The 13586-nt window shown below is 32.0% G+C and overlaps 2 protein-coding genes across 3 annotated transcripts; both read right to left on the reverse strand.

Annotated features, from left to right (window-relative positions):
• Positions 1-298: 298 nt before the first annotated feature.
• On the reverse strand, positions 299-3377 carry LOC120212154. Its single transcript, XM_039210565.1, has 6 exons — positions 3048-3377; positions 2094-2213; positions 1306-1541; positions 1162-1198; positions 539-596; positions 299-430 (listed from the first exon to the last, which is right to left on the reverse strand). The coding sequence occupies exons 1-6, from the start codon at positions 3186-3188 to the stop codon at positions 351-353; spliced, it is 672 nt and encodes a 223-aa protein (XP_039066496.1). The 5' UTR covers positions 3189-3377; the 3' UTR covers positions 299-350.
• Positions 3378-5121: 1744 nt separating this feature from the next.
• Positions 5122-9503, reverse strand: LOC120212147 (branched-chain-amino-acid aminotransferase 5, chloroplastic-like). 2 transcript variants are annotated; one of them, XM_039210561.1, is made up of 11 exons: positions 9351-9503; positions 8907-9082; positions 8722-8816; positions 8265-8439; positions 7984-8160; positions 7759-7890; positions 7399-7497; positions 6649-6765; positions 6006-6101; positions 5619-5731; positions 5122-5418 (listed from the first exon to the last, which is right to left on the reverse strand). In XM_039210561.1, exons 2-11 carry the CDS (start codon positions 8964-8966, stop codon positions 5301-5303), a joined length of 1182 nt encoding a protein of 393 aa, XP_039066492.1. In that variant the 5' UTR covers positions 8967-9082; positions 9351-9503; the 3' UTR covers positions 5122-5300. The 2 variants fall into 2 exon arrangements, with proteins under 2 accessions (XP_039066492.1, XP_039066491.1); XM_039210560.1 differs by having other exon boundaries at positions 5122-5472.
• Positions 9504-13586: the final 4083 nt, after the last annotated feature.

The raw sequence follows: 13586 nt of genomic DNA on the forward strand, positions 1-13586 counted from the left end.
CCTCAAGGATTTCACCTTCTGCTTCCCATTTGCCGTATAAGAAAATTCATTACTTTTCATTACATGAACAGAGGAATCTGAATTAAGTATAGCGTCATGCCAAGTAATAAAATACAATACAAACCCCTCTTCTGCATCATTCAGTCACTGTAGGGAAAAAATTATTATTCATCTCTCAGAAGTGTAAACTCTGTTAAAACTCCAAAGCAAGAAACTGATTTGCAATGTGCTGAGCCTGAACTCCGATCCAACAGCAGAGATGGAAGTATAAGGTTTTAAATATTCTGCATTCCCATTGTTGGTACTTCACAGCCTCAACTCCTGTGGAATTATAGCTACGTTTTCGGTTTTCATGCCTTCATGTTCTTCCTTTCTTGCTTTATGGCCTCGTATGAGGTCATTACCTCTTTAAATTTTGCCTCCGCGACTTCTGAAATATACAACACACGCAATGAACTTTCAAAAAACAATCCAAAGTAATGCTGTTAGGAGGGTTAAGTTTAGGGGTTTGTAGTAATAACTGCTCAACACATCTAACCTTTATTATCCTTGTTCTGATCTGGGTGGAACTCTTTTGCTTTGGACCTGAATGCTGTCTGCATACAGATATCATAGTCATTTATCATCATAAGCCGGGCATGAAATCCAGTAACTATAAGAAACCATAAAAACTGCAGTTCATTTTACTTTTGTTCTTTGATTGATACATCAAGCTATATAAAACTTAGCATAAAGCGCAGAGCAACTATGATCAAGTAATAACGACGGAGATCAGAACAAATTGCATTAACTAACACTAGAATGGATAGTATTAGAACAATGGTTTTCATTAGTTTTCCACCTACTGAAATATGATACATGTTGACCAGATGAGGTTCCATTCACAATGTAATATATCAGAGGAACACAAACTTAGACACTCTGACTTCCTAGTCTGATAAAATGGCAATTTGATGAGCATTAGCATAAACTAGCGAACAGTCTAATTGAGAAGACTAAGGTATCAATTAGCTAGGACAAGCAAAAGATTAATTTCATTAATCGGTTATCTAATATCGGAATAAAAATATACCAAATCAACTTTTGATCAAGAAAATGATAAACAAATGTAACTCAACAACGGCAGTGATATAGAAGCATTTAAAAGATAATTCAGCATACCTTAATCTCATCTTCTGTATATGGTTTCATTCTGGCCCTGAGTAGAAAAGTAGAAGTGTCAATTTTCAGTGTTGAAGCTATTGGCTATGCCAACATGAATAGGGTGGAAAAGAATTTATTACCCCTATGTAATAGCAGCATTACCTGTCAAGACCTAAAACAGTGTAGTGATGTGATAATGGATAGCGTGCATTATCTCTTTGAGGTGGCATATAATTGGTTCTTTGATCTTTGTAAGATGCATCTGTCTTCCAATACCAATCGTCTCGCTGGAAGTGCTGATGGTAAGCACCAGGACCATTTTCATTCCAGCTCTCATAGCTCCTTTTGTTTTTATTTCGCTCCCTGTTAAACACACTTTGCATGCGCCTTATTCTCTCCTACAAAGAGAAGAAAGAATTAATTAACAATATGATGATATCAAACTGGTCTACCAAAGAGGATATCAATATGAGCAGGGCTGCATCTGGGGGTGGGTGGTTCCAGTCCCCACCCAAATTTTAAAATTGATAGCGAATGTAAATATTAAGAATATTACTTAGTCCTAAAACAGAGTGATGTAACTGGAGTTAAAAGAAGATAATTGCACATAAGAATTACTGTCCACTCATCTTACATTCTCTCTATATCAATGTACCAAATCACAAATGATTTCAGAAAAATACCATTACAGATAACTTCCATAACTGATAAGATGGCGATGAAATTGCCGCACGAAGCTGGGTAAATCTTCCAGAGATTCAACAATACACTACAAGTTTTCACCATCATTAAATACTAATATTACAACTAGTCATTATCATATGTTACTGGAAATAACAATTCACAATTTAAAACATCCGAAACTTACACTTTGTAAAACATGTTGGAAGACCGTAGTTAGTAATAAGAAAGTAAAATATAAAGAATGCTCACATAAATCACAAGCTTACCACTCTTTCCATTTCTTCCTCATGCTCTTCTTGTATTCGGCGATTATACCTTCTCCATGCTTCCTCCTGAAAGGATGTTCGGAAAGAACCTCCTCCACGTGATGATTTTGACCTGACTAACTTTCATGGTGCAAGTACACACATGATCAGATTGTAGAATTACATAAAAGAGAAAGAAGAAATGCTATAGTAAAATGTAAGATATAAGCAAAAGTAATAAATATATACAAAATTCAACAAGGCAACATTGGACACAACACAGCACAGCCATATCCTTGAATATTGAAATATTAGCACATTAAGGCAGGTTCTCAAGGTAGCAAAGCAATAATTTTGATATAAAAAAGATCCATCAAATGAATCTTCTTCTTGAAATATAATCTTAACTTAGGACAAATGTCTATCTTCCTATTAAAACAATATGCTTTCAGAAAAACAACCTAAGCCCTTGTTTAAATTTAAAACTGAAAATTTATAAGAAAAAAAATCCTTCCAACATTCCTTTTTAAGAAAACAATGAAGATAGATATTGATGATTAACCATAGAAGGGAATAATTTCCTCCAACCATTCCAAATTTCAACTACAGTATTATGGAATTATTGAGAGCTGAATCGGTGAAAGAACTTGTTTTTAGTCTACCCAAGTATATATCCAATCAACAGACCTCCCAGCTGACTAACCTACCAGATTGTAACTACAAAGGGCAATTCTAACACAAAGCTGCTCCCACCAAAACGAATTTATTAATATAATTTGTTATAATTCTTCCTCAGAGGGGGAAAAAAAACTAACCTTCGTTCTAATTTTTCTAATGGCCCAAAAGTCAAATTAAAGAGAAAAGAAACCCTAACAGTTCAGCATACAGTAATAGATAAAACACTCAACCCAAAAAATCAAAATAAGGAAAAAAATTCAAACTTCAAAAATGGCGAAGGTGAATGGAAACACTTACCGCGAAAATGGTTGCAGTGGCGCCAATTAAACCGAAGAGGAAAATTCCCCAAAGGCTGGGGTCTTCATCTTTCGCTTTATAATCCCTGCTCGGAGACGACCATTGCTTACTCTTATCCCCATCAGCACCATCGCCTTCCATTTCTCTTGGTTCCCCAAATTTCGCCAATTAAAGATTTGTCAACAATCTCTTTGCTGCAATTCAGTTTCAATTCCAAACCCTAATCGCATGGAAAGGTTTATTCTTCACTTCAAGATTGTCTCTCTTTTCTTTCAATTTTAATAATATTTAGGAAGAAAATGAAATCTGTTTTATTTTCTTTCACTGCCTTTGAATTTGGTTCTCCCTTAATATTTGAATTTTCCAGTAACTAAAGAGTTCGTGGTAAATATAACCTCCGGTACCGAATTATGACATTTATGTTAAATGAGTTTAATAAAACAAAAATGTTATTTTTACGGTAAGTAGTCTGTTTAAATGTAACTCTTAATTTTTTTAAATTGAACCTTCGTATCCTGGTATTTTGGTGTTCGAACCCAGGACCTTAAGAAATAATAACAATTCATTTACCACTGAAATCATTGGAGTTCGTGCAATTAAATATTTTTTTTATCCAATTAAATATTTTTTAAAATTTTTATATAATTAAATATCTAATACTTTTTTAAAAAATATATAATATTTTTCAAAATATTTTTAATATCGAACTTTTAAATCTATAACACACGACTATATTAAAATTAAAGTATAAACTAATCATAATAAAAATGCGTAATAAAAAATATTATATATCTAACTATATAAAAGAAAGGAAACTTAAATACAATTAATCCAAACATAAATAAAGACCTGACTACACAAAGTTTAAGTTATACATATATACTAATAATTAGAGTCTCAATTAGAATTTTATTAGTGTAAATAAGAATAAATTAAGGTGGAGAGATTATGTGTATAATGATTGTTTGCGGTATCTAATTCAAATTAATTAATGAAGGAATCATAGATTGATGGTTATACTAGAAAGAAAATACTTACTAGATTTAGAATCATGAACTACCGAATATCAATTTAATTAAAAATTACTAAATTAGTTCTATTTTCAGTTGTGATTAATATTATTACTATTATTTTAAAGATGGCTTCATAAAAAATTATTATAAATTTAATGCTCAAATAATTATTTTTATATTAATGATCCTAAAAATCATTTTTATACATGGATTCTTAAGAAAACAGGTGAAATTAGAATAAGAACAAAAGCAATTTTTATTTTCTTAAGTTGGGTATAGTAGGTGAAGATTTTACTGACTCGGAGTTTGACACGTGTATTTTTATTATAAATATATTTCCTTTTTCCTTTTGGAATTTAAAAGCGAGTATTTGACCGAGTCGAATAAAAATAATTTTGAGTTAAGCAATTCCTATTTTATGATTCAAACTTTATTTAGAAAAAATTCGAGTCGAGTTGTTCAATTTCTTTTTAAATTTAATTATAATGATTTATAATAATATGATACAAATTGGTTTTAATTTAAACGATTTTCTCTAATCATATAAAATATACATATATATTTCTTCATATTGTTTTTACGTGTGCAAGAAAGATTTGTAATGTTATTTAATAAATCAAATATAATCTAAATTATAATAATGTTATATTTTTAAAGAATGTATTTGAGATTAAAGTGTTGATGAAAATATAAAGGAGTCAAAGAACCGATGAGAAGAAAGAATTATAAAAGATTACAATCGAAAGACCAAATTGAATAAAATACAAAGTAGAGAGACTAAATTGAGAAAAAGGAAATTTGTTGTTAAAAATAGAAATTTAAGTCGCATAATTATTCTGCAGGGGACGTAGGTATGACAAAAAAAAATAAACCAATTTGCATAGACACTAATTTTAGTAGGTCAACATTAACCTTCCCTTTAATTTCTTACAACATTTCCAAGCTTTGAATGGTCAATCTTCCCTTTGGACAATCTTGTTCCTCATTTCACTCCCAACGGCTCATCAAACCCACTTTCTTACAAGCACAATTTTATACGCATGACGCATCAAACAAACTGAAAAAGAAGTTGTTTTACATTTTTCACATCAACCCCTTATTACAAAAGCATAAACACGAGAGGTGTAGAAATTTACATTTAGATTTATGGGCAGCTTGACTGATTTGCATTTGGTTATTCAACAATGTAAATGTTAAATACTTTGAGAAGAGAACTGGGGCATATGTTAGTCTCTTTTAACTAGATCAACAACACTCTAGTCCAACCCATTTTATCTTCTGTGAGACCCATCTGTGTATTTGTAAGTGCTGAGTAGAGCTGCTGAGACACCACAAATCTACTCTCTCCATAGTCCACCCTGCAATAACTCGATTGAGCAGCGCGAAAATCATAAGACTCCTTGTGGTTCTCTCTGAAAAAATTTCAGCATGATATTGAAGCTCAAGAAAGACCCTTGCCACTACTTTGCACAAAGGTTGCTTGCTTATGTACCATCCTTGATTTGCTTTCTTAAGAACATTGATAACAAGTTAAGGGAATCAAAACAAGAAAATGCACCTTCTTTCCATCAAAGTAATGCTGTCAACAGGCATTACACAAACGGCATTCCCAGTACAAAAGGCTTCGTCAGCATCAAACAATTCCTCAACCGACACAAGTCGCTCCTCAACCTGTTTTAAAGTGTTTATAAATACAAAGGACCTAGATCAGATTTATACAATGTAAGTGGTGCAGATAAACAATGTCCAAACTATCTATTCCATATATGATATGAAAGAATGAGCAAATTATCAATTTCTTTTAAATTCAAAAAAAATATTTTTGAAAGAGAATAGAACTGAGAAATGACAAAATGTCGAACCCTCTTACCATATAAATTAGAAAGGATATCAAACATGTTCAGTAAACGCTAGATTAGAGACAATGCCACTTCAAACTGCATACCTTGAAACCCTGGCTTTGAGCAATCTCAATAATACTTTTTCTTGTAATTCCGGGAAGAATTGTTCCTCGTAGAGCAGGAGTGCATATTGTATTATCCTGCAATACAGAATAAAAAGGTACGATATACATACATATATGTATTAGGGGAATTATTGAATTGTTTGATGCTTCAGCACAATATGGGAGATAATTTATAGAAGATGCATAATAATCCATCTGCAGAAACTATTTGTACCTCATTACTTCTCATAACAAGATGTTTCGCCATTTTAAGTCATAAATCATAAATATTTGGAAGTTTAAGACAGGTTGTGTTAAAATATGAAGTTTTCTACCGAAGGGTACTCAATACATTCCTGACAGAAATAAGACTACAGACCATTTTCTAGTTTCTACATCACAGATTGGGAAGTTTTTGTCTGACCATTAAGAAATGGATGCATGATTCCGAATTTCTAACCAGATGAATCAATGCCGCTTCCACACTTGAAACATCTCCAGCCTTTCACATTCAACTAATAGCGTTTATCTTTAATGTCTATACTTTTTTAGTCATAAAATATCTATATATTCATGGTCTAAATGTATGGTATGCCTAAGAAATTGGCTATCAAACATCCATTATGCCAAAACACTGTCATACCTTTACAACAAAAACATTAGCGGTAGAGACCTCTTCAAGATATCTGTTGTGAACAGAGTCAAGATACAGAACATCAGAAAAACCATTAGCTTTGGCTTCAGTCTGTGCCTTCATAATCTGTGGAAAAGAAGTTATAGTTTGAATGTAAATATACTAAAAGAAGGTTAAATTACCACAGAAAGGCATGGATTAGAAACAAAATATTTTATCAATGGTCTCATTTATCATATGCCAAGGATGTAGGAAACAGCAGTAGTCTGGAACTATCTTTCAACAAATTTTGCATGCTAGAAATACTTCCCCAGAGAAAATTTAAAACCCAAATGCATATGAACCGCAGTGAAATTCCATAGATCGAACTTATGACAACGATATTAGTTGGTATATTGTGCAATAAGGTTTTGGACTTAAAAATATTCACCTTAACGGAGAGTTTCAGTAAATTGAAATGTGAAAGATTTTAATGACTTCTGCATTTAAAGCCTATTGATCAATAACAAAGAATATTATCATTTTTTGGGACACGAATGTGTGGCTAAAAAATAGCATATTGCCTATGGTTTTAGTGCTATAATACTAGAGAAAAGGGAAGAATCACATATCCTCATCAACTTCTAAATAAATGTCTATTACAGGTTGCATTATTAGAAAAATGCATAGAAAGCCATGGAGCATAACTTCGAAAAGGAAATATAAAAAAAAAAATTGCTTTCTAATTGACCAAGAAGTGTTGCGTCTGAACTGGATTACCCCAGCATAGTTCCCTATAGCTTTTATGCCTCCAACTCCTCCAGGGGTTGCACGATGTATTACATTTTCAACTACCAGATTAATTGGTTTCCAACCACCCTGTCATCACAATAATCATATAGTCAATGGTAGGAGCTGTGGTACCTGCTATGTCTGTTTAGAAGGAAATCGAGATGCTTAAAGCTTTGTGAAAACAAAAGCTAAAATGGGGATTAAATACTTTCACAAGTTCTAGACAAATTACACATGAAAATTACAAGGAACTGCTCTGTACTTGGAGGTAGACAAGACCTTTCATCCTACTAAGCTACTTGAATTTGATATCCTGCATGCAGAATAGGAAATCAAGTAACACCATACCTCAAAATAATTCCCAACTGGTGTAACATAGATCAAAAAGGTGAATTCAGGTGCCGGTGTGACACTAAGAACAGGTCCATTCCCAAAAAGTAGAGGTCGAATGTGTAAAGAGCCTTTATCCGAAGGAGGGACCTGCAGCACGACATATAACCTGTGAGGGTAAAGATAAAATACAAATAGCAAGCTGACTCTTTTTCTAAAGAACCAATAAAAGTGTCCAATTACCCAGCGTTCATTCGCCAATACGGTAGTTGTTACAGCTTCCAAAAACTGTTCAATAGTTGGTGCAGGCATGCACATTCGCTCTGCACCTACCTGCATCCGCAATGCATTTTCCTCGGGACGAAAAAGTATAATAGATCCATTTTGTTTCCTGTAAGCTTTCAGACCCTCAATAATCCCCTAGATGAGAAAAAAAGGTATCATTAATAGAACAATTAGAGACTTCAGAGGCAGAGCCTTGACATAAAATTTACCCAAAAAAAGGGGGGCTTCAAGTAAATAACCTGCCCGTAGTTCAAGACAGCAGCCGATGGAATTAATGCAATATTCCCATAATGTCTTAAGCTGCCATTCGAAAAGCTCCCGTCTTCAGAACTTTTCATAACATAAACATAGTCCGTTTTCACAGGATTGAATCCAAGGCTATCCCATCTTCTCTCAAGTGATTCAGATGTTTCACTATTTGTTTTTAAAAGAAACTCATCAAAAAGCCATTTCAGACGTGAATTACATGATACCAAAACACAACAAGAAACGTAAAAATAACTGGGAGGTAGTTAAAAATTTAGACTTTACCAAAACTTAGGGCTTACACAACAAGTACCAGTTTTCGATCAATGAAAAAGACTCGTTTTATTCTAAGTAAATGCTTTATTACTAAGTTGTATAGGTCATTTCAAGGAAATGGAACCACCAAAATCAAACAGCATAATTGAAATGAAAAAGATTCATTTTTATTACTTATGAGCATCCGATGCAGTCGCTCGGCGCCATGAAGAAGAGGAAGACAAAGAAACAAGTGAAGATTTAGAAGCCAATTGAGGCTGACGGTGAACCTGCAAAGAATCAAACAGTTTGTTTAAGGAAACTGATCGATTGAATTGATTTGTGTGTGTGTTAAATCGGTAAATAAAAGAAATGGGTACCGTAAAAGAAGGGAATTGGAAGATTGTAGCGTCCGGAAACCTCAGTTGAACACTAAACATTTCTGTTTCTGGATTTTGTTTTCGTATGCTGGGGGATATTGAGAAGTTTCAGGGTTTGATCGTGAAGTAATTGTGCAAGTATTTTGACCATGAAGGTTGTTGTTCCACCTGGACAACTTTAGATTTGACACAATCGCAAAGGTTTCGTAAGGTTTAATACGTATATATATATATATATATTTCTTTGTTAGTAAAAGAAAAAATCAGATTTTTGGCGGAAAAAAAAGCTTCTATTTCATTGTATAAAACATTCTGGGGAAAAAACCATATTTCATTGAGCATCCCCTTCCTGGAAAAGTCGGAAGAATCAAAACTTTCTCCATAATTTCCTCCGAATATGGAGAGCCATCAATATGCATTAACAACAGAAAGATGATCGTTTACCGTCTTGGGATGGTTTATAGCACGTTGAGGCTAGAAATTACTTCAGATTTCAGGCCCTTCAAGATTTGAAGGTGACCAAGCTCAAACTGTGTTCCTCGTCTTCTTTCGTGCCTCACAAATGAACTAGAACCGTTGAAATTACCCCCTCTTGATTCTGATTCCAATCCCAAAGTTACATCGGCTCACTCATGGTTGATCGATTCTAATAAAAACAATTTGAGTTATTTTAATTGATTATATTTTATAATTTGAATGTTACTTATAATTTTTTTGAGTTAATTTTTTAATTTTTGTTTAAATTTAATATAAATATTTATAATTATTTGATTTCAATTTAATATATATATATATATATATATATATATTTCACCATATTTTATTTTTCATATTTGATATACATATTTCATACAAAGTCGAGGGATTGAAATTAAACTTGAAAATTAATCAACTAATTATTAAAATTTTTGAGTTACTATTCGAGTTATTCAAGTTGTATTTTATAACTCGATTTAAACTTGAAAGTTTTTTAAGACGAGTCGAGTTTATCAAATTACAACTCAAAGACAATTCGAGTTAAAAAATCAATTTTTCAAACTGAATCGAGTTTTATTTGCCCCTTATTCATGGTGTAAATTATGAGTGTCTTTATCGTATACGTATAAATTACTCTTATCAAATTAAATATTTGCAAACTATCTATTTACTCTTAATGAGATAAAAAAATTCTAAACATATATTACATTATAATTATCTCAAATTATTTGAAAAAATTATCAAAATTATAAACTTATATTTTTATCAAAAATATTTAAATTATTTATTTAATTATAAGTAATTTAAATTTTATATTCTATTATAAATTTAAAATTTTAAAATAAAATAATATTAATTTTATAAAAATATATAAATATTATTTATTTATTTTCTATTTTCAAATGAAATTAAAAATAATTTAGTATCTAATTTAATACTAATATAAATTAAACATCAACGTTGATAAAATATTAATAAATTTTAAATTTAATTTAATGACCAAACCTTATGACATTTATGTCAAAGATCCTAAGTTTAAATCTCATAATCAACAAAAATCATTTGTTTTATGATAGTAATATAATATAACTTAAATAATAATTTTGGTGAAATAATAATTGTTAACTATATTTTGATATAACAATCAAGGCAAAATGTTTTTGGACTTGAATTTAATCTATACAAAGCTTTCAAAGTTTTTCAAAAATAATTCAAAGTCCTTAAAGCTTGGAATTGAGCACAAAACGTTTTTCTGGACAAGTAGTATCGATATTGTTCTTATAATATCGATACCTAATGAACAGTACCGATATTGTTCTTATGGTACTGATACCAAAGGTAATGAAAGTATTGATACTCACTAGGTAGTACTGATACTACCAACATTGCTCAAATTCCAAAATGCGAAAATGGTACCGCTACCCAAATGGGTACTGATACTACTTTGTATAGTAGTATCGATACCATTGCCATAGTATCGATACCATCATGCCACAACGGCTAGTAACGGCTAGTTGATTTAAATATAAACAACGGTAGTACTGATACTCCCTTTAGGAGTATCGATAACCCTTGTTCTAAGCAGCTTTATTTTGCACGAAAATGGATCCCCAACGGCTCCAAACCACCTTCAACGACTAGAAACGGCCACAACAACATTCCAACATATAAATACAAGTTGAGGACACTTGAAGAAGGGTTAAAACACCTATCCAAGCAATCAAACACAAGAGAAAAGTTTTTCAATCTTATTTTTTATCTCTCTTGTAAATATTTGTTCTTGTGAGCTAAATTTTGTAAACACCTTCCTTTTTAGAGGCTTTATTTCTTTACATTCTTTTTCCTTGTAAATGGTTTTTGGTTCTATCTTAGCCAATTCAAAAGACAATGAGTTGTAAAGGTTATCTCTTTATCATTGAAAAAGAAAGAAAAAATTAGTGAATTTGTTAGAAAATCCTTAGTGGGGAGCTAAGGTATTGGATGTAGACTTGGTTGATGAGTTGAACCACTATAAATCCTTGTGCCAAAATTTTTATCTTTTGCTCTCCTTACTTCCTAATCAAATTATTATCAAATAACCCCCTTTGTACTTTTTCTGTTATTCAATTTAGCCTATTCAAATCCCAACAATTGATATTAGAGCTTGACTCACTAAAATATTTAACAACCTTGAGACGTTCCTCGAAGAAGCTCTACCAATTCCAGACGCAACTGAAAAACAAATGGCTTCAACCTTCAGTGCCTAGTACATTGAAGATTCACAAACGATCAACAAGCCACCCTACTTCAATGGAGAAAATTATGCATATTGGAAGAATATGATGATACTCTTCATTCAAGCCAACGATCTAGGAGCTGGAACTCTATCATGAAATGCTACATCATTCCAACCAGCGAGATGGACGATTGGAGTGATAGAGAGAAGAATAAGTTTCAACTCAATGCTAAGGCTATGCACATTCTCTTTTGTGCATTAGGCTCGGATGAATATGGAAGAGTCTCTTCTTGTTCCAATGCCAAGGAGATATGGGATAAGCTTCAAGTCACTCATGAAGGAACTGATGAAGTGAGGGAAACCAAGATAAGTCTTCTCAACCATAGCTACGAGAATTTCAATATGAAACCCGATGAAGACATCAAAGCTATGACAAATAGATTTTCCTTGATTGTCAATGGTATTAAGGGATTTAGAGAAGTAATCCCTAATGAGAAGCTTGTAAGGAAGATGATCTACTCTCTTCCAAAGTCTTGGCAATCGAAGAAGACGACAATTATCAAAGCTAGAAACCTAAAGTTTCTCACTCTCGACGAGTTGATTGGTTATATTCTCACTCATGAGTTGATGGTAAATGAAGAGGAAGAAGATGAAGAGAAGCAAAACAAGAAGAATAATGAGGTAGGTATTGCCTTCAACTCCACCAATGAGAGCTGTCAAGATTCAAGTGAAGTTGTGGATGAAGACGATGGTGAAGAAGAAGAGATGGCCAAGCTCTTCAAAAAGTTCAAGAGATTCATGTCTTCCAAGGAAGTGAAGTACGAATCAACCAAGAAGAAGGGTCCCCCGGTGTGCTTCAATTGTCAAAGAACGGGACATGTCAAGTATAAATGTCCTCTCATAAATAAGAAATGATCTAACAAGAAAAAGGCATTTGTGGAGTCTTGGAGTGATGAAGATGACTCCAGTGATGAAGCTGACTCCAATTATGAAGATGAAGTAGCCAACCTATTCCTCATGGCCATCGAAGGAGATTCAATAGTATCTTCTAACTCAAATGATTTAAATTCACATTCTTTTGATGAGTTACAAGATGCTTATAATGAGTTGTATTTGGAATTTGAGACCGTGAATTCCAAATATAAGAAATTAATTTCAAAACTTAGAGTTGAAAATTATTTTATTTTGAAAGCAAAATTTGATTTTGAAAGCAAAATTTGATTTTGAAAATCAAAATGAAATTTTGAAAAATGATTTAGAAATTTCAAAAATCAAAATCAATAATTTAGAAAAAGAAAATTTTGATTTAAAAGTTAAGATTGAGAGCTTAACAAAAGAAAAAGAATTAATTTCTCAAAACAACTCATTATGTTTAAAAATGGCAAAATGCTCACATTGTCATTTCTATGGTCATATGGAACATGATTGTCCCATAAAGAAAAGAAAATCTTTTAAAATTAGACAAGTATGGTTTCCTAAGGGAACAAGGGGCATTGAAACTAACATTCAAGGATCCAAAACAATTTGGATACCAAAATTCACTTAAATGTCTCTTGTAAGTGTGTGGGACCAATGGTGATGAAAATGAAGAAATCAAGATGCTCTAACCACACTCTAAAAGGAATGCGTAACCTCTAAGCTTGAAAGTTTTTTATTTTTGCATAATTGGTTGCTCATTTGATTTTTGGCATGCATGAGTTTTGATCTTAAATGGTTATGTTTTGTTTTTCATCTCAGGTATGTTAAAAAGGTGTTATGATGAACATTTTAATTTTTTAATGATTTTTCATCATTTTTAGTTCATCATAATGAACTTTGGTCAAAATTAGTTTTAAATGCAAATGATATCTCTAACAATTGATATCAAATTTTCAAAATATTTCGATTTTAAATTTTTTTAAGTTTTTGACCTAAATTTAAATGTTTATGCATAAAATTTAAAAATACAAATGATATCTCTCTAACAATATCAAAATTTTTAAATGCAT

This window comes from Hibiscus syriacus, unplaced genomic scaffold (genome assembly GCF_006381635.1).
Source record: "Hibiscus syriacus cultivar Baekdansim isolate YM2019G1 unplaced genomic scaffold, ASM638163v2 tig00109999_pilon, whole genome shotgun sequence".
In the NCBI taxonomy this organism is placed as follows: domain Eukaryota; kingdom Viridiplantae; phylum Streptophyta; class Magnoliopsida; order Malvales; family Malvaceae; genus Hibiscus; species Hibiscus syriacus.